General features: G+C 40.1%; 1 protein-coding gene across 4 annotated transcripts in view; it reads right to left on the bottom strand.

The window, feature by feature from the left end:
• The window catches only part of VPS13B (vacuolar protein sorting 13 homolog B), a 426,576-nt gene extending 409,058 nt beyond the window's left edge, over positions 1–17,518 (bottom strand). For 3 of the 4 annotated variants that reach the window (XM_030266479.4, XM_030266481.4, XM_002198879.7), the window contains exons 1-3: positions 17,361–17,518; positions 16,375–16,552; positions 10,580–10,723 (exon numbers count right to left, since the gene is read on the bottom strand). In XM_030266479.4, the coding sequence (XP_030122339.4) occupies positions 10,580–10,723; positions 16,375–16,521 (291 nt within the window). In that variant the 5' untranslated portion in view covers positions 16,522–16,552; positions 17,361–17,518. Of the gene's footprint in view, positions 1–10,579; positions 10,724–16,374; positions 16,553–17,269 lie in introns of all 4 variants that reach the window. The other variant, XM_030266480.4, reaches the window with a different exon arrangement.
• Between the last annotated feature and the right edge of the window lie 4,328 nt (positions 17,519–21,846).

Raw genomic sequence — 21,846 nt, 5'->3', positions numbered from 1 at the left:
CCATCAAGCAATAACAAAATAAAAAAGTCAGAAGGAAAGTCATCTTTAATAGGCATAAATACAAACCCACACATATACATCCACACAAATGTATGTCTCCAGAGCAAGCTCCTATAGCAGTGCAATACAACAGGTAAGCGGGGTTGCCGCTTCCTTACTTTTTAAGTAACATCACAATCCCCCAAGCAAAGGAATCTGGAACTACAAAGCAGAAAATAAGGAACTACAGCATTAAACAAGTAAAAGGAGGAACGTGGGTTTCCTCTGAAACAACCACTCTTCTCCACCACATGGGCAACACTACTGAAACTGTCAATATTTGAACTACTTCACAAGTAAAGTGGGATTTGTACAGATTTTAAGTGTCAAAAGGTGTAAGAGCCAGCTCACTGGAGTGAAATTGTATTGCAGGCCAGAAGTTGCACAGAGATGAGCACAGAAACAAGATGCCTCATGTTGAGAAGAGCTGCATCTGCTTTAGGTTGAAACAAACAATACTTATTTTGTTAACACAGGCATTTGGTATAGGTTTGTTAGTTTTCACATGCATGAAGAAAGAGAAGTGTGCATATCTGGGGGTCAAACAGCTCTTGGCTTGCGTAATTGGACTTCCAATTATTCTTTTATTTTTTTTAATGGAACAAGACTTACGAGGGACAAGTTACCAGTGGCAAGTTACAGTAAATTCCAGAATGCTATGGAAGCAAAAATAAAAAAGGAGGGTGGGGAGAGACAGAGATAAATGGATTTACTGTTAGTTGTGCCCTATTTGATAACAGTATGTTCAACAATTTACAAGTTTTCACAACTGAGATATGGGGAAATGCTTCGCTCAGAACATGCACCCAAGCACAGTTTGCACCTTCTAGGTTAACAAATCTCTAAATCTAGTACACTCCAGTTCCAGGAAAAGCCTCATAGGTTGCTATCTAGCTCTTGTTTTTAGAAGCAATAGCCATGTGCAACAAGCTCATAACACTTCAACTTTCAGGAAATTAAAATAAATATTTTCCATCAACAAAGATAGTGTAAAAAAAAAAAAAGAACATGTTTATAATCATTTATTGATTTGAAACAAAATTTTGAGATTCTGAATTCTCACCATGCTATTTCCCAAACAACTCAGTTTTGAAAATTAACCCATTCTGCTACTTCACCTTCTACGTTGAGTTGCCAATGTTAACACTGCCAAGTGCATTGACACGGCATTGCAATACAGACACTGCGTCTTGTACACTCTCTAGTCCCAAAATACAATTCTTGGAAAAAAAAGAAAGCACTAGCTTTAGTTCAGAAAGATCAGTTCAGTAGATCAGTCGATAGCTACTCAATATATAATTTAGTGGAATGAGACTGATCAGACAAGGACATGCTTAGACAACACATGGATGAGTGAAGAGATTCCAGAAAGAAAAGGAATCAGCTTCTACAACCAAGAATCAAAGCTCAGCCGTAGTTAAACTGAATTCTAAGTAGAAAGGAGGAATCTAGCAAGGAAGTTGGTGCCCACAGTTTAATTATATTTAAAAAACCCAACACACATAAAAGAACAGGATAAGAAAAAATAGGATAATTTAAAAAATAAAGTAGTGAGAACCACAGATTAATTTAAGAATGTCTGCCCAAAAGAACAAGGCTTTTAAAAACTACAAATCCAAAACACGTCACGTAAAGCCTGATTCCCGTGGAAATACAAGTTGATCCAGAAAACAGCAAGCCTCATATCCATATCTACATTGGAACAAACCCATGCAATAATTGCATTTTAGTAATCTGCTCTGAAAATATTATCTCCAAAGCATAGGAGAAAATAATAGTAGTTTAAACTAACTAGGTCTGAAATATTATGACCGATTCAATAAATTCAGCCTTATGCAGGCTTCCCAAAAAAATATACATACATGGAAAACTACACCAATACATCTAAAATTAGGATTATTTTTTTCCAAAATATGGCATCCTAAAAAGGTTCCACCAAAATAAGTGAGACATTTCTCAGCTAGTCAGGTGTTCCAAGGCAAACAAGTAGAATTCTTCATGTAAGTGTGCTACCCTCACCTGATTAAACAATCTATTTAGAATTACCTGTGAATATATGAGAGCTTAAAGGATCACCAGAACTACCCCAAAAAAACCTTCCCTTCCTGTCTTGGGGTGACTTCACATTCATCAAATTTCTTTAATCTCTTCTCATCTAATCATTTCTCCATTTAGATGCCTCAGCATTCCTTCACATACTACACCCATCCGCATTATCCTTTCCTCTTGCTACTTGAGAAAGACAGAATTCCAACTGATGCTCTGCAAAAGGAAAACAAACTTCAGAAGTCATGCTCCAAACAAGCATCTTGGACTAAACTAACAGCACCATAAATCTGATACAAATTATTAAGTGCCTACTTTTATAAATATTCTTGGGACACTATAGCAAGCCGACGTGGACTCCAGAAGAGCTCTCTTGATTGCAGGATATGCACGCTTCAATCTAGCTGCCTCAAACATTACCAGCTGAAGGAAGAAAATTGAAGCTGCACTCTCTGCAGCTGCAAGGCTTCTCAACAGTCCACAGAAAGGTCAAAAATTGAGGTACAGTACAGTGAGGTACACACAAGCATTGAAAAAAGACATCAGACCCCAACCCCGGGGCATTGATTTGGCAGTTACAAGAAAGTTAATGTACATTGTATATAAAGAATTGAAACATTAATGTATATAATCCACATTTACACATAAGTAAATATATTTCTGTCCTTCTTGAATTTAAAGGACAATTAAATTGGTTTGTGGAAGGGCAATAAGTTGTTCAAAACTTGAAAAGTGTTATTTCCTTTTTGGCAAGGGCATGTTTCCCTACATACAACTGACATCTTAAAAAGGCAAAGAGCCAGTTTAAGCCAATATACCCAAATAGCAATAAAAAACCCCAACAAGATGCCTAGTCCTTATGCCTAAGACAAAACAACTGTATGAGTATACTAGAAGATTGAAGTACTATGAATTACAACAAGGCAGCTAGGGAACCTGAAGCCTTGAACCTCAACCAAACCCCAACAGTTGGCAGGCATTACTAATGCTGAAAAAGAGTTGTTCTTAAATAGCAATTCCCCACTGAGATAGCAGCTAGAAGATAATGAAGTCATGTCAAGTTAGCTTTTCAGCTACCAGCACTGTATTATGAGGCCTGTCTTTCAATTATTTTTGGCAAAACAAAGAAAACCATCAGTTTAGAAAGAGATGGTTCAAGCAAGAGAAAGAACAAGACAACACGAAATTGAGCTTTACTTCTAAAATGTAAAAAGCAGAAACTTTTTGCTCTCTACTAGTACAGCAATTGATTGTACAGTACATAGGAGCACAAAATAAACACCGGCAAATTTAAGAGGTGTCTATGCATGATAATGAGACTATAACCTTGAGGTCTGGTAGTAGGAAGGACAAAAGGACTTCACTGGTCATGCCTGGACTGAGTTTGCAGGGCAAGGATTTGGTAGCAAGGATCTACAGGGGTGACTTTGTGAGAAGCTGCTGGAAGCTTTCCTTATGTCTGATGGAGGTAATGCCAACTCCAAGACAAACCTGGCACTGGCCAAGGCCATCAGTGATAAATATCAGATAACAGATTTAAGATGAAAAAAACACCAAACTATTGGGCAGAAGCAATTACAACCAGAGTAGAGAGAAATAAGGACATGGGAGCTAAGGAACCCTGAAGACACCAAGGCCAGTGAAAGATAGGGAAGAGTTGCTCCAGGCATGGAGCAGAGATGCCCACGCAGCCCATGGTGAAGGAGCTGTGCCCCTGCAGCCCATGGCTGAGCAGAAATCCACTTTCAGCCTGTGAAGGGCCCCACACCAGCGCAGGTGGATGCCTGAAGGAAGCTGTGACACCGTGTGAAGCTCACACTGGAATAGGCTTCTGGCACCACCCCTAGACTCAAGGGGAGAGGAGCCCACAATGGAGCAAGTTTGCTAGCAGACTTGTGATCCCTTGGGCTGCTCCTGAAGGACTGCACCTCATGAAAGAGACCCACACTGGAGCAGTTCATGAAGAACTGCAGCCCATGGGAAGGACTCACGTTCGAGAGGTGTGTGGAGGTGTGTCCCTTGTGGGAGGGACCCCACTTTGGGGCAGGGAGAGTACCTAAGGAGCAAGCAGCTGCAGTGTAATAAAGTAACTACAACCTGTCCCCTGTGCCACAGCCAAGAGGAGGTAAAGAATCAGGAATAGAGTAAAGCCAGGGCAGATAGGAGTGGTGGGGCAAAGTGTTTTTTAGATTTGGATTTACTTTTCTTTGTCCTATCCTGATATAATTGGTAAAAAATTTAACTAATTTCCCCAAGTCAAGTCTGTTTTACCCCAGATCACTGGTGAGTGATCTGCCCCTATCTTTAGCTCAACTCATGAGCCTTTCATTATATTTTCTCTCCTGTCTAGCTGAGAAGGGGAGTGATAAGAGATCTCTGATGGGCACCTGACAGCCATCTAAGGTCAACCCACCACAATACCTAAGAAAGAAATTTCATTGACAATCTGCATTGAGCTGCACTGCCTGGTTGTGCCAGTGTCTATTATCTTCCTTATTAAGGTATCACTGCATCCTCATATGCCTAAAATTCTTCCAATTTACACTGAAGTCTTTTTGACAAATAATTTCATAACAGAATGTTCTACTGTTGATACAGAGTTCAAAACACTGCTAGAAATAAAAGATGAGTGAGTATTAATTATCTCCAGTCAGTGCAAAATACACAGCTATCAAGCACTGGTCTTTGCCTGTAATATGGGACCTGCTTGATTATGACAGACAGTTTTCATTTTTCTTCTAGTTTGAGTGAGATTATATTCTGAGAATGCAATTCCAGAGGGCTTGCTACTTAAACCATTATAAAAATTAAGAGACTGATAGAAATCTATTATTTTGGAAGCTCAGATTCCACTTTCTTACCATATAAACCCTTTTCTGAACCCTTGGATAAGAAGAACATGCCATTTTCTACAGCTTCAGAGGGCACTAGAGGAATGTGCTTTCACAAATGAGAAGAGGAGGGGGAAAAGTGGTGCTTACACATGTCCATAATTAGATGTTTTGTGAGATGCCTACTGTCACAGACACACTAAGTATGAAAAGCAGACAAGCAGGCATTAAATGTAGGTTAGATATACACTTTCTGAACCTAGGCTGTCAATACACCTTTCTGGACAAAAAAAAAAACTCATCTCATGGGATTCACTGTGCCCCCAATGTGAAGCACACCATGCCTGGTGATCACAGGATATTGATTCTATTACCAACTCACACAAGACAGCTCTTCTCATCTCAATTAACAGCCACAGCACATTTTCCTTTTAATGTGCTCTAGGAGAATGGTAGTTTCGCAAAAAAGATCCAGCACATTAGTTCTGAGACCCTGTAATAGAGGTCAAAGGACAGTAAGCCTGAACAGCCAGGAGATTTCTTCAAAATCACAAACTTGGTCTGAACACCACTACAAAGAGGTACACAGAGATCTTGTTCAGAAAACAAGATGAGAAAAGGCAATATTTGCTCTCTAGATACTATTGCTTCAACTGCTACAGGAACTGAAGGGAAAACTGTAACTACACACAGCTCCTGGCAGCATCCTGAAGTTGCAACACCTATACCAACACAGGGCCACATCCTCACCTGGCTCTCTCTTCACAATGCGCAAAGTGCATTGATTTCAACAAAAACAGCTATTGAAAAACACTCATGTTATACAGTCTTAATACCTATTATAATAATGACCAACCTCGTTTCAGAATTACAGAATCATTTAGGTTAGAAAGGGTCTTTAAGATCAAGACTGTTAACTGTTTTGACAATGTCAAAATATTTTCTTGACAAGAACTGCATTCAAAATCTGAGCTCTTTGCAAGAATACAGTCCCAACTATATTTACGACTGCTCTTTCTGTCCTTGAACCTGCTATCACAGTATATATGCCTGACACTGAGCATCCATACATCCCCTCTCTTGCTTGGCCACCCCCTTTTTGGCTGCTCAGAAAAGCATCTTCACAGGCAGTTCTTTCTCACATGAAGTCACATGTGTTCTCAAGATACTGGGAACAGCTTACTTACTATGCCTTGTCCCTGTGGGTGTTCTCAGGAGCTAGGTACAGCACAGCTGTTGAAGATGCCACCCAGGGCTGCACAAGCCAGAAAGCAAAAGTGCTTACAAGTCTTGTTCTTGTTCTTTACCAGAAACATCTAAAAGCAGGGCTCACACCTAAAAGCAAGGTTCATTCCCCTTGAGTTAGCATTAAGATTAGGTCAGAGGTGCCACACTATCTTTGCCTGTAGGCAGCACACCACTACTTAGACCTGAAAAGGACTCAAATATAAATATACTGGCAAATTCACATGTAAACTGTTCAAAATTAAGAACACATTAATAGACTTTCAGATAAACAAGATAGGTATTCAGACTGAGGCAACACAAGGGCAGTGACAGGACTAGAGTACAGCTAGAGTATTAAGAAATACGCCTGCAGGAGGCATTGAACAAATTCACAAAGGCAATTTTTTCTTACATGAGCATAATTACTGCAATCTGAAGCATCAGATGCTTTGCTTTTAAAGTCTATTAAAGTGGTTAGCAGGAACAAAAATACGCAAATTACAGAGTCACTCTTGCATGCCCAGCTAGTACATGTGACTATTTATCCAGCTTTAAGCAAAGCTGCTCATCTCCTCCTCAGCCTCTCATTGAAATCACTGGAGAAAGACAACAAAGTGTCTGAACCAAATGCTCCAAAGCCTTTTCCAGCACCTGTTACAACCTCCCTTTACTACTTCCTCTATTGAAAGAGTAAGTTTATTAAGTGTTTTTCCAAGACATTTGTGACATTTATCCCTTAAAAGGATAATATCCTTGGAAGAAAACCTCCTACCTTTGTGAACACTTTTGTTCACAGAAAGCAATTTATAGAAAACATAAGAACTCTTCAGACAGGATTTCTTGACAGAAAATGCCATAAAACCCAACAACTTTGCCAAACATTCCTGAACCTTCGGCAAACACTGTATTACAGTCTGATTTGCACAAAGCAATTTGTTTTAACTCAAAATAATATGGAAAATCTTTGTTGTTACTCATATATACACTAATTTGTATGTATGCACACACAGAAACAAAATCCTCTTCTTTTCTTATTACTCTATTAAAACACAAATAAGAGCATCATGAACTGGCTGCTTAATTAGAATTTCATATTCATCTTTAACTTGATATGATTCAACACTAGCTGAAAACATAGTTTGCTTCCTAGAGAACAATTCTCAATACAATCTTCACCTTAAATTTTGCTAAAACACATATACTACTATGAAAGTAAGTACCAAATGGAATTTATATTAAAAATAAAGACCTTGAACTTCCACATGAGCAAATAAAAAGCAGAAAGGTGAGCCACTGAAGACTGTTAGTTAAGTCTTCTGACTTCAAGCCTTACCATATTTCTGCTGTCACAGAACACCAGACTTCCATTTGACCAAACTCAAATGGAAAAAACAGCACTGCTTGTCCATACAGCCACATTGAACTGCACTATTACAACCCAGGTGAGGAAAAAAACTACTAAAGCACTGCTTTAGATCTGGAGCTAGCTTTACCACCTAAGCAAAGACTTCATATAACTGTACCCTCATCAAACACAAGCCTTCTGTCCTTACCTTCAAAGTCCTTCATAATCTGTCAACACACCTTATCTCCCATCTCAATCATTTCCCAGTCAAGACCAATTTCTGCTTCCAGCATTCTTTGGTGGCAGTTTCTACCAGTTGTCAGGTAAGAATGTGTCTGGTATTCTGACAGTCATGCTTGTGGGCTGTTCTCCACGGCTTCCACAAAGTTATCCTATCCCTTCACAACTTTCTTTGTAATGCCTCATGGAAGGAGCAGTGCTCAATTGTTTCTATGCTGATCCAAACTGCTTGGTTTCCCTGTGCATCTCCAAGTGCTTCAACCTAACAGATTTCCCCAGTTCCACAATTAATTAGCCTTGGAGCATAGAGAGCCTTCATACACATCAGCGTATTTCTGGTGCACTGTGTTCTGCTTAAAGGCAAGGACTCGAATGTGAAGCAGCAATGCAAATAAAGCATTTCTCCTTTATCTCCCCATGTGCATCATTTCCAAGGCAAAAAACCACAGAATGAAAGGTGGAACATGAAAAATAGTCTTGTGGTTAGTTATAATGGCAGAAAGGTGAAAAAAACAGACACAGGTTTCCAGGCTTGTCCTTCCCAATATGCACTACCTGAATTTAAAGTCTCTGGTTTGGGCATGAGCTATCTTAGCACTCAGAGGGGAAGAAAAAGGAGCAAGGAATTTCAAATATATTAAAAAAAAAAAAAAAAGGAATTTATGTAGAATAGAGAAGAGTTATAAATAGTCCAACACCAACTGGACAAAGGGAGAAAACTCACAGGAAAAGCAGCAACCAGAGATTTTAAGAAGTGTCTTCAATTCAATATGAAGCCCAGAGATTTAATATATAGACATAGGTAATGAGAAGAAGATAAAATACTGGAACTTTAACCATTCAAACAATGCCATGTATTTTAAATTTCATATATCTTCAACAGAAACATTGTTTGAAATAGCACCTTTCCAAAGAAATACATATCACTAAGCTGAGGTCAAGAACTTTACTTTTTGCTCAGGTGAAATTATCCCTGTGCTCATTAGAGGTCTCACCTGAGGAAGGAAATTCAGGGTCAAGCCAATCAATTTGAGAACTAAACTAATCTTTCTTGCTAATTATGCTCTTCACTGACATTAAGTTCCTGGCAGAACAGTTCCACCTGGAGCTAAACTCACTGAAAGTTCATTTTACTACATTTTCCACAGAAATATTTCATTTCATTAATATTTTTATTCACTGATTAAAAAATTTTTATGACAATTGGTTTTAGCCATACTTTGAACACTTTCAAATAGTAATTCAAAAAATGAAATTCAACTTGTCAACTTTTTAACCATATCCTCAGAAAACAGCATAAAAGTGTTTTCATTTACATTCTTGTTCATCAAAGATAATCCTTCTATGTCACAGAACTAAATTTTACCCTCCTGAGCATACATACCAATGAATAATTTGTTCAAATGTCAATTGCAATTTTCAAAACTCTTTTCTTGCCTCTGAATCTTAAACATCTGTAACAAATACTTGTTTTGAGAGTGCTTTACATTCATGACACTTGACCTTTTGATGTATGCACCACAAAATTTAAGTTTCAAATACCACGCAAGCAGGAAATCTGATCATTTCAGCAGTAGTCATCTGCAAGGTCCAATATCAAATATTAGTTCTGGGTTGCACAAAGTCATGGACTACAAATCTTTTTCTGCAACTCATAATTAGTTGCAATTTGCTGCTCCCAAAAACACACTTCTCATGGAACATCTGGTCTCAAAAGCTTACCTTAACATTGGAAAAGTACTTAATATTTGGCTGGTGGTGTGTATATATGCATATCCACATATGCACACAGATTAAGTGTAACTACAGAATGCAAGCACATCCTCTGTGGGTGGCTAGGACTAGAAATTTCTACTCCAGCAAAAAAGCCTCTTAGTTCTCTAACTGCAAAAGGATATATCAAGAAACATCAAACAACAGGAAAGTGTTTTCCAACATTCTTGCTGCCTTGTATCTAGTTATTAATGTTAAATGTTAACAGCTCATCAAGCACCCTACCAAACACTTGGCTTTTTCACAAACTGGAATTTTTGTTTGCATGATCCTTAATATAAGTGAAGCACTGTTGAAATCAAAACAAGAACAAGGCTTTTAAAAAACCAATAAGCAAAATAAACTTGTAAGCCTCTCTAGAATTAAAGCATCATGCTGATTTAAAAAAAAACCCACAAGTTCAACATTAACATAACTAAGAACTTTTGGTTAACTAAGTTAGACATATGACAAAAATTGAGGCACTGCATATTTTAGCTTCATTATGTCAGAAGGAAACCTTACCTGGGCCTGTGAAAACAGACTAATGTACAAACTATTCTGAGCAACTAGAAGAAAAAGAAAATATCCCTGAAGAGCCTTACATACAAGAAATCTTCCAAGTATACTCAAGCAAGCAGTATAATTTCTAAAGGTAAAAATGAGTTAGACTACAGGATCTTCAAAACATTCCTTCAATAATAGCAACACATTTTGAAAAATTCCCAGTGCCGACTTGTGCCACATACAGCTGACTCAAGCAACCAGCACAGCTGCTTGGGAGACAGAAGCCAGAAGCACACAGGATACTATACTGCTCTTGAAATCCATTTCTCCTCTAGTCATAGGAAAAATCTGATAGAACACTATTAACTTGCTTTTGTACCTGCAAGAACACAGCTACAAAAAAGAGTTTAAAAATAAGCATAAAGGAAGATATTAGCCATGACAAGAAGAAAAATATTAGCCTCTCAGAAAACAAAAGGGATTCCAACTTCACATGCCAGATTCTTCAGAAGAGTTTCAAGAAAGTGGTCTACAGAAGTACTTATTCTCGTGAACCTCATAATGTTGGAAAAGCATTCATGACATTTCTTACCTGAGCCCCATCCTTTAACTTCAAGATGCATTCCATTGTATTGATAGTGATGACAACTGGTTCTGATCCCAATTTTGTCCATGGCACATGAATTCGAAGTTCATGAATGTGTCCACTTAAAAAAGTAAATGGCAGTTTCAGCTCCTAACAACAACAAAGAATGCAGAATTAACTACTGAAACTTAAAATAGTAATGTTCTATAACAAAGCAAAAGTTATTCTCCCTCCCATAATCAGCAGTGTGCCACAAGACTTGGCATTTGCCTTTATAACCACTCACATGATTATGTCCCAATTAGTCTGCTCAAAGGAGACATTTGGGTTACCATGATGCTGATAATAAAGGATAGCTTAAAACCACCTCTCCCTCATATGAAGCTACTGCAAAATGTTTCACTATTTAAGGTACAAGTAGAAACAAAGTGAAGATAAATACTTAAATAGATATGCAACCAGTATTATCGTGAAGAGTACAAATTTGGAATTAAACATTGACAATGTCACAGTAAGGCAATTTCTTTCAAAATATTTTAGTGTTTAAGAGTTTTAAGAGCTCAGTTCTCATAAGACTGGCCCACTGTTGCCCCTTTCACATCAAACTACTCAGTAAATACTGAATATTAAATTTTAGTTATTAAATTTTTCATTGGCAAAACCAGAATCCTCCACAGAAAGGTCTAATGTAGACATCTCACTGGTTTAAAAACTTATGCAAGTCAGTCTAGAGCTTCTAACAAATGCCTGGGCACTCCATCCAACACAGATCACAACTCTACAGGACAGCCTCAGGGAACCAGCTGCTGCTTGCAGCAATTCAGCAGGAAACAAGGTGCCAAAGTTAAGATTAAAAGTACTCAGCTAAGTAAATTGGTGTACATACAATACAAAGTGTACAAAGTGTTGCAATTTCCCAGTAGCTTCAGGTGTTCTGCAAAAAAATAGCTCAACACTTAGACAACAGAAGGGTCGGGCTAGAGAGCTGGTCTCAGCAATCAAGATTTGGAATAAGGAAAACAACTGTTTACTGTAAAATAAAGAAGCAATATTTGATATGTTAGAATTTTAAGTCAGCATTCTCAATACTAAGTGTTCTAATGCTCAGGCTTCAGGAATGCTTCATCTTTTCACTTTTCTAATGCATATTTTTTACTATCAAGTTTTAAAGTTTTAATGGAGAAAAATCAACACATCTTCAAGTTGCTCATAGCCTGGTATTTTCATCATCGTCTTAGATGCTGGGAACTAAAAGCGCAGTATGTTCTCAGGTTGAGAAATAAGTGAATCTAAATCCCCTAGATACAGGGAAGAAGTTTTGGCCAACCTACAATTACCATATAGTCCAACTGTCTGACCAATTCATGGCTGAATAGAAGCCAAAACATGTTATTAAGGGCATTCTCCAAATGCCTCTTACACGCTGACAGGCTTGGGGCATCCACCTCCTGCAGGAAGCCTGTTCCAGTGTTTGACCACCCTCTCAGTAAGGAAATGCATCCTAATGTCCAGTCGAAGCCTCCTGTGGTACAGCTCTGAACCATTCCCACATGTCCTATCCCTGCATACCAGGGGGAAGAGCTCAGCACCTCCCTCTCCATGTCTCCTCCTCAGGAAGCTGCAGAGAGCTGAGAGGCCACCCCTCAGCCTCCTTTTCTCCAAATGAAACATGCCCAAAGTCCCTTCAAACAGGATATTGCCTCCAGCCCTTTCACCACCTTTGCTGCCCTCCTCTGAACACGTTCTCATCCTTTGCCCTCATTCCTCAGCTGTGGGGCCCAGAGCAGCACACAGAGCTCAAGGTAAGGCTGCACAGCAGGGCAGTCACCTCTGTGACCAGCTGGTGATGCTGAGTTGGATGCAGCCCAGGAAGGAGTTTGTCCTCTGGGCTGCCAGGGTGCATTGCTGGCTCCTACTGAGCCTGCTGCTGGCCAGCACCCACAGGTTCTTAACTGTATTTTGGTAAAATCAGGAACACAAACCTTTGCTCAGGACTCCAGAATTATCCTGGGTGATCCTGGCAAGCGAGGGCTTAAGCACCTTTCCTTTTGCCTCAGGTTAGGTACATGCATCTCATTCAACACAGAATTCCTATGAATTCACAGATATTACACAGAGAAGGTCCATGACACTCAGAAATGAAGCAGGCAAGCTGCTAGGGAATTTCAGACAGACACCTACCAGTGAATCCAAAAAGCCTCTTTTCCTGTACTGCTTGACCCTAGACGTATCCCTACTATACGGAACTTCTATATGAATAAAATCTGGGGACAAGGGCATTTTGTATTTACTATCTGATATGTATTATAAAGTCATAAAGTGTGTCTATACAATATTTCTGTAAAGCAAGCTAATACAATTTTTTGCTTAAATATATTGAAATAAATATATTTATCAGTGATAAATTCATGATTAATTAACAGATACCCATATATAACTGTCTAACATTTAAGAATGCAGACTAGATGATCATAATTCACCTTTGCCTAAAATCTCCCCTTGCTCTAAAACACAAGACTACTCTAAACTATTTTAAGTACATTACAATTTTTCATGTTTCTTTCTATACAAATTCTTTTCAGATCAAGGTAGCCTTTATCTTCCAAAGACTACTTAAGCTTTCCCTTCTGCATTTGCAAAACAGCTAAAAACTAATTATGGGAATATGCACAAGCAGCAAGAAGAGATCGATGTATGTCATCTTTTTGGCACCACTGTGTCAACAGATATACTACACACAAGCTATTTACCAAGTTCGGAGGTAGTTCTGTTACCTCTGGTACTACAAAGACTTCATACAAAACTTGACAAAAGTGCTTAAAACGCTTTTCCAAAAAACAGCATTTCAAGTATTAGTTTCAAAATTTTATAACAAATTACTTTCTTGAAGTAGTTTTTGTACAATGTGCATATTATGCAATGTATAGATGGAAAATCTCTTGGGATTTTCAGTCTCCCAGTAACTGAATCGTTCAGGATATTAAAAAAAAAATCAATATCCTATTAGATCTAATCTTCAACTAAAGATAATTATTATAAAATCAACTGGCCATTCAGAGAGTGACACAATTATATACAAAAGCTACACTGTACCTAGAAGATTCAAGCTGAGTACAAACTAATACTTAACTTCCACAACAGAACTGGTTTGTACAAAAGAAGGGGGACAGAGAGAAGGACAGACCCTAAGAGTTATTACAATGACATTCAGCTTAGTTTAATGAGAGCATAAAACTTACAAAAATATATTAAAAAACATGCAAAGTATTTTCAGATACTGGAACATTCTCTTCACATTTGGTAAATTTTCTGTCAATAACTGTATTTTATCTGATTTCAAGAGGTATTGGCTCCAATTTCATCAAAGAAATAAATTAAAATATTCTACAAGACAAACAGCAGTTTATGCTTTGTTCCTATCTGTCCTTTGTGATTCTGTTGGGGAGGCTCAGAACAGCACAACATGACATGGGAACACTAACATCAGCCAAAGTGCACGGAGCAGGAAGCACACACTTGTTCCCAAATCTGTTATAAAGTGCTTTGTCCAGGTAGTTTGGCACCTGTGCTAACACTCCCAAAAAAACATTGATAACTCCCCAGAAGATGGAATTATCAGAAAATGTTTAAGGCCCTAGACAAATACATCCAGCATAGGTGGATTGGTATCCAAGAACCCGAAGCATGAAATTAAAGCTGTGCTCATGTCAGATAAGGAGCAGGGAACCAGGCTGGAGATTGCAATCCAGGACAGAACAGTGGTACAACAGCAGAGCAGTTAAGGGGACTAACTTTGAGTATCATGAATCCATCCAGGGAGAGAATCCAACTAAAATGATATATTCTGGTTATTTTCAGAGACCAGCTTTTCAAGGGAGATCCTGACAACTGCAAAGACTTGGATACTTTGCATTACCACATAGTGCTTACTCAAAGAGTTTTGCTGAGCAAAACAGCATCCCCTCCACAAAAGGAAAAAAAAAAGAGGAAGACACTCTAAATACCCACTGGACCCACTCTCATCTGTGGATCCAGACAAGTTCCAAAGAACAATAAGAGCCAAATGAAGATAACTACATTTTATGAACACCCAGCCAAATAATGCAAAAACAATGAGACTGAGCTAAATTTTGCATCCATTGCATATTCACATTCCCATTCAAATGACCATGGGTACATATGTCTGTATTTGCCACAAGAGCCACAATATTATCAGGTTGAGCTGGATATTTAGGAACCCAGGTCACAGGCAGACAAAGAAGCAAGGATCACCCACCAGCAAACTGCAACTACTGGAAAGGGAACACCATCAATGACAGCAGCAAAATTCTTACAGTGTCAGGTAATGCAGCATGTTTGATATATCCATGCCAAGTCACCGTTTGTTATTAGGACAAACTTCATCTCCACACAGCAGAGCACTGAAACAAGGCAGAGTTCAAGACCCAGCTGAAGAAAAACACATAATGTCTGACATAATGCTGGCAACAGCCCTGCTCAAAACAGGTTGGACTAGATGACCTCCAGAACTCCTTTCTGATCAACCCTTCTTTGTACATATACATTTAAAAAGGCTCATGGGGGAACACATCCTACAGAAAATCAGCTGTATGGAGAGATGTACCCAGTAATAGACTTGAGATAAAACACAAAGGCTATGAAACACTTGAAGGAAGACAATTAAGGCTCTTTAAAAGGCACAGAAAACAGAACAATATCTCTTGCAAGACTGTGTCTTCTTCCAGAACAGGATCAGAGATTCTTAATTAGCCATATGTATATTTTTCACATTTTAAAAGGTGTTCCCAACAGAGACACACAGTCACCCCAGCCTATTCCAATGCCTCATAATCCAGCACATAAATGAGATTTCTATTTATGTCTAACCTAAGTCTCCCAGCATGCAATTTATTCAATAGCTTCTTGTCAGATCCAAAAAATTCTTGCCCTATCTTGTCTCACCTTATTTTAGTCAACATTAAAAACACATTCCCAGTATATTTTATTCTTCTTTCACGGGATGTATTTACTAAATTTCCCATTCTTTGCTGCATTTCTCTCAGCTCCTTCACTTGGTTGGACTACATCTGGCCACAGAACTCCAGCTAATCCTTGCTATTCCATGCACAACAGAAAGCAGCTTTATCAGTCTCACACACTCAAGTTGTCAACTCAGATAAGCATGAAAGGAAACTATCCCCATGCTAAGGCTTTGCCACTGCATATTGACAGCAGGCTCCAAGTTCTGTATCTAGTGTTTTACTTGGTCAAGCTTGCTGTTTTAAGGCTAAGTTTTACTGTGTCTTTGATTTAATCCACAGAAACCAGATGATCAAATCTATTACTCAAGTTTAGATACAACTGGAACAATGAAATATGAAGTTGGAAAACAATACAAAGCACAAATGGGTTTAGTATGCATAATTAAAAAGAGATCCCACTTTACTTGGCGACCTTCAACTTAGTTACTATATGTAATTTGTAAATATGACTGGAAAAGCAATTCAATTGATGTTCCTACCATAAAACAATAGTTACTGAAAGAAGATACATGTCCACAAAAAAGCCTCTCTTCACACTCCATAACTTACAGAATGTGTAAAGAATTAACATTCACTGCTAAACAAATGGCATGAAATTAAAGCAAGAATAACTAAGTGCAGGGGGAGAAAAATACTTGCATAAGAAGAAAACCAGCAAGCACTAAGTTATTACTTAGCTGTGCAGGCCAATTTAAAATAATTCAGACAACTTCTTTCAAATCAAAGGAACAGACTGTAACTGCTATAAACATAACATACCTGTTCAAGTACATCCAACTTTAATTCAAGTTTACTGAGCACAACATCTCCTCCCCAGAGTGACAACTGCAGATCTGAAGGTTTCAAGTTCTTTATGTAGCGATTCACATAACTCATCAAAATAGGAGTTACATAGGACTCCAGCATTCTGGAAGATCTCTGTATTACAGGTCAAGCACTAGGAAAAGTCAAAGAAATTGAGATGTCAGTTATAAATCTCCAGTCTAATTTTCAATAATGCAACACTTCCATTGTTTGAATGCATGAAAATAATTCTAAACATTATTTTACAGTCAGAGGTTCATATAGTTACACACAAAGATAAAATGTATAGAAAGATGCAAGCACATCTATTTACATCTACAGATTTTCAGGTCACATACAATATATATGTATATTCACACACACGTATCTGTGTGTGTATATATACATACATACATACATATATATATATATATATATATATGTATGTATGTATATATCAGAACTAGTAACTGGCTTATCCAAAAGAAAAGCCAACCAAATAAACGAAGAAATAGAAAAAGTGATCGAGCAGTCCACCATGCCTTCACACAGCATTTAAGTGACAGGACAAGTCCTTTTTGGAGCCACCAAAAGGATAAATTTGGACAACATCAAAAAAGGGTAACTCCTAACTGAAAAGAGTCCACACTAAAATAACGCCTCAGATGCACCTCACCGGGCTCAGTACCGCGTACAAAGCAACCCTGCCAGTTTAGTGCCAGCCTGAACTCCAAGAAACCAACATCCTTCAGAACCGAGATGAGGTTACGTTAAGGCCTGCCATCACTCCCATCCCTCTCCACATCCAAACCCCCGCCGTCCCGAGGAGACCCTTCCCCGTCCCGTCACCGCCGCGGCTTCACCCGGATACCTTCACAAACCCGGGAACACCGCGCCCGTGCCTTCGGGACACATCCTCGCACGTCCCTCCCGCGGGCCCACGCCCCTCAGGGCCCCTTTACCTGGCCCCGCAGAGCGCCCGAGGCTCCGCGCCCTCCCCGGGCCGGCCGGGCCGCGGGAGCGCCGCACGCAGCGCCTCCGGCAGCGCCTCCCGCCCGGCTCCGCCGCCCGGGCGCTTCCGGGTTCTCCCGAGCATGCGCGCTCCTCCGCCGGGCCGCGGCCGGAAGCGCTTGGCGCGAGCGCGGGGCGGGGCGGGCGGTGGCGCTGAGGGCGGTGAGGTCGCGGCCCCGTGAGGCGGCGGGAGCGCGCAGCCGTGTGACAGTGGCCGTGACAGTGACGCAGAGCGAGCCAGGCTGGGATGGTGTCCGAGGTCATCGAGTCTAGCCTGTGAACGAACCGCACCATGTCAACTATACCATGGCTTTGAGTGCGACGTGCAGTCTTTCCCTAAATAACCCAGGGACGATGACTCCACCGCCTGCGTGAGAAGTCCATGCCGCTGTCTAATCACCCACCCTTCGCGTGAAGAAATTCCTCCTAACGTCCAGCCTGAACATTCTCTGACACAGCTTGATTTTCTATCCTCATGTTGTCTCCATTTTTCCCTTGGATGAAGCGCCAATTCCCATCTGGCTACAGCCTCCTTTCAGACAGTTGCAGGGAGTGATAAGGTCACCCCTGAGCCTCCTTTTCTTCAGGCTGAACACCCCCGGCTCCCCCAGCTGCTCCTCATGGGACTTGTCCTCCAGACCCTTCCCCGGCTCCATTGCCCTTTTCTGGACTCTCTCCAGCACCTCAATGTCCTTCCCGAACTGAGGGGCTCGGAGCTGCACACAGCTCTCGACACAGTCTCCTCCCAGGGTGGAGTGGCCCGGCCACCCCTCAGCTGTCTGTGAGCACCCGCCGTGGGGAGCTTGGGCATGGCGGCTCCGTCCCGGAGCACTGAGCCCCTGAGGTGTGCCACTGCCTCAACCAGCCCCTGCCCCAGGGTTTGCTTCATGTTGTTATAATTGACAAATGGCCGTGTGGGGCAAACAGCAGTGGCGGCAAACACTTGCTCACACTCTGCTTAATAAAAGTGAGCATTTTCTGGCTTGGTTTAGAGCAAGGTTCTACTTAGGTTCTCGATTTCACCATTTCAGACGTGAGAGGAGTTCCTGACACCAGGAATACCCTTGATGTTTTGCGTGCCCAGAGTGCTTCTCCCTTCTCTAGATCATAGAGAAAATCCATCTTCAGCAGGATTGAATGCTTTTGGGGCTGGAAAAGTGAGTTAATAGAATGCAGGCTGACATGTTGGTGTATGGGTGATTTGGAAATGAGCTGAGCTTCTTTTTGTCAGGGAAAAGTGCAGTAAGCAGGGCCTGTGGGCATGGCTTTGATGTAGATAATTAATAACCTTTTACAAAGGCCTCTGATTTGAGTTTTGAAAGAAAGCCTGGGATATGCCTCCTGAGTTACATATTCCTCCTGGAAATTTGAAATCCCATTAATTTAATCTGCAGTGTAGTTACATGGCTGAAAAGACAACACTATACAGCATCTGCTCAGGTAGGAGCCTACCCCTATAGCAGTACATGTATTGAAATCTGTCTGAGCTAATCAAGGTCTGGAGGCTCCAAATCTTGCTGGATTACCTGTCTGATCTGCCTCTGCTATACACATGCTGAGCTAACCATGAATCAAACCTGGTTTTGCATACACCGTTGCCTCACTTGCTGTGCCATCTTCACTCATGAATCACAGCTTATAAGACAGTATTTCACCTCACTAACAGTCAAAGCAGCTTGGATTGCTTTGCTTCTTAAAGTGGTCACCACTCCCACAGCTCATACTTGAACATGAATGTTCAACCATTCTTCAGTACCTGTGGCATGTTAACCTGTGGCTAAGAGATGGTAGCAGGCAGGTGAGGGAAAATTTAAAAGCATCAGTGGTCTTTAATTCAGTTGTGCTTCTAGCTAAACAATTTCTCTAGGACTAACATTCTTGAAGAACTCCTTTGCAGAGCTGCTATACCTTTCTGTCCCTCTGTTATAGGGGTAAGAGTGGTAAATTTTACTGGTAACTTTTCAGGAGTGTGCACTGCAAGCCAGCTCAGAGAAATAATCAATGCTAATGGAAACAATCTCATTTATAGCATATCCCCCCCACAGAGTTGCATTGACACAACAGAGGGATGTGGCAACTGATAAGTGTAATGTTGAAGCGCACCTTAAGTCTGCATCAAAAGCCCTTATTTCAACAGAAAAACATTTTTCTGTTTCTTTGTCCATTATGTTATTACTTTCGACTGACATATCCAATCAGTGCTGGAATGTTTCCTGACAGTTCAGAATTGAAGAACAACACCCTATTTCGGTGAAAAATCAGTAAATGAGAAGAGTAGGGGAAAAACATAGTGCTCCTGGCAGCTGCCTGGCAGACCTAGCAGCTGAGAACAACTCTGTAATTTTCCTGGCAGTTATTAGCATTTCATTATAACTACCTTCATCTCTGTTCTAGTTCAAGTATGTTGACACCCTGAATAATTTATTTCCTACAGTAGGGAAAAAAATAGGAAAAAATTGGAAGGGATCACACAGGATTAAATCTTTGAAGGAAAGAAGATAAATGGATGGCATGAAACAAGAGTAGCTGGAGAGGGTTATTAAGGTTCCTGATGTACAGAGGGATGTGAGCTGAGTACATGGGGGATTTGCAGGTAGTAGGCAGGGGATGTGCAGTAATGAACTTGGGCATACTACAGCAACGAGGGCATGTCTGCTGGAAATGTCAGCTCCTTGAGCTAGTCCAATTTATTCAGTATTTCAACACTTCAGTGAAACATGCAGGATAGGTATAATTAAAATTGCAAATCTAGTGGCATGGGAATCTTGTTCAATCATGTAACTTGAGCAATTGTGAAGCCCTGAAAAGCTAACAAAAGTAGCTACAGTTTACCTGGAGACTGAAAAAGTGTACACGTAACAGTGTCACTTTTGGCTGGACATTAAAAAAAGGAGGTCCTCAGGAAGCATATCTACATGCAGAGTACATTTTTTCTTTATAAAAGAGTCTATCAATGTGTTTCTGGCTTCAGTGTTGTTGTTGCTATAGGCTGTTTCCTGTGTTCTGCAACAGAAGTGGGAAATTAAAAAATGGAAGGGAAAAGTGGAGTTCATTAAAAAATGAAGAAAATCTAGGAAACCTAGAGGATGAATAAGTAGCTGTTAGAGAATGACTCGATCACAGAATGGTTGGGGTTAGAAGGCACCTCTGGAGATCACCCAGTCCAACCCTCCTGCAAAGGCAGGTTCACCTAGAGCAGGTTGCAAGGGGTTGCATCAAAGACAGTTTGTATCTCCAGAGAAAGAAATTCTCTATCTCCACAACCTCTGCTGTGCAGTCTGTTCCCTGGATTCTCTGTCAACCTCAGAGTGAAGTCCTTCCTCATGTTCTGTTGGAACTTCCTGTGCATCATTTTCCACCTGTTGACCTCATCCTACTGCCTGGCACCACTGGCAAGTGCCTGGCTTCATCCTCTTGACACACTTCCTTCAGGTACTGATAGACATTGATAAGATCCCTTCTCAGTCTTTCGTTCTCCAGGCTAAACAGCCCCAGCTCTCTCAGCCTTTCCTCATCAGTGAGTTGCTCCAGTCCCTAATTAAATTCATAGCACTCCACTGGACCCTCTCCAGTAGTTCCTTGTCTTCCTTCAGCTGGAGACCTCAGAACTGAACACAGCATTCCAGGCATGGCATCAACCAGGGCAAACTACCTGAGGCTGCAGTCAAAGGGAAAACCAAGGAAAATAGACATTAAATAGATTTTTAAATGTTTGACCTGGGCAGTTTGCATTACTAAGACAATATGAGGTTATTGTCAAGAAGGGTTGAGAGACAACCTGTGTGGATCTTCTTTTTTGCCTGAAAAAAGTTTTTTAGTCCTCCAACCTCCTTCGCTATGTCCCTCAGCTAACACTGGATACTTTAACCAGGTTACTGAGCAATCTGCTGTCAATGTCTGTTCTGCTCCAGAGCCTCCAAGTACAGCAGCATGGATATGGGCAACTGGTCCCAGAAGCTTTCAGTCTATTCATGTGGCAGAAGACTGCTGGTTTATGATTCTTTAGAGCCTACTGAGGTGTCCTGTAGACAGCATGAGACTGACAGTGTGAAGGAGTTCATAAGCATAAATTAAAAATACTAATAGAGATATTTCAGAAGCACCTGTGAGGAAAATAAAAATTACATAAGCCCTCGTTCTCCCCTCCTGTTCTAGGTGCTAAAACATGGACTAGTTGATTTGGAACATTTCTTGTTTGTTCTTTTTTTTCTGTTTTTACTATAAATTATACTTCTAGTAAATTATGTAATATATTATAGATAGATGTAAAATATGTTTATACATATGTTAATATTGTAATATATAGGAATAATGTATTACAAACATAGTAAGATTTGACCTCTCTGTTTTACTGGAAATTTCCTGAGCTCAAACTAAATTGACTAAAAATATGTATCTTCTAATATTTTTCAAACATTAAAAAACTACAGCAGCAAA

Source organism: Taeniopygia guttata, chromosome 2, assembly GCF_048771995.1.
Source record: "Taeniopygia guttata chromosome 2, bTaeGut7.mat, whole genome shotgun sequence".
Classification (NCBI taxonomy): Eukaryota; Metazoa; Chordata; class Aves; order Passeriformes; family Estrildidae; genus Taeniopygia; species Taeniopygia guttata.
Note: the sequence above shows the minus strand (reverse complement) of the source record. Positions and strands in the feature narration are given on the sequence as shown.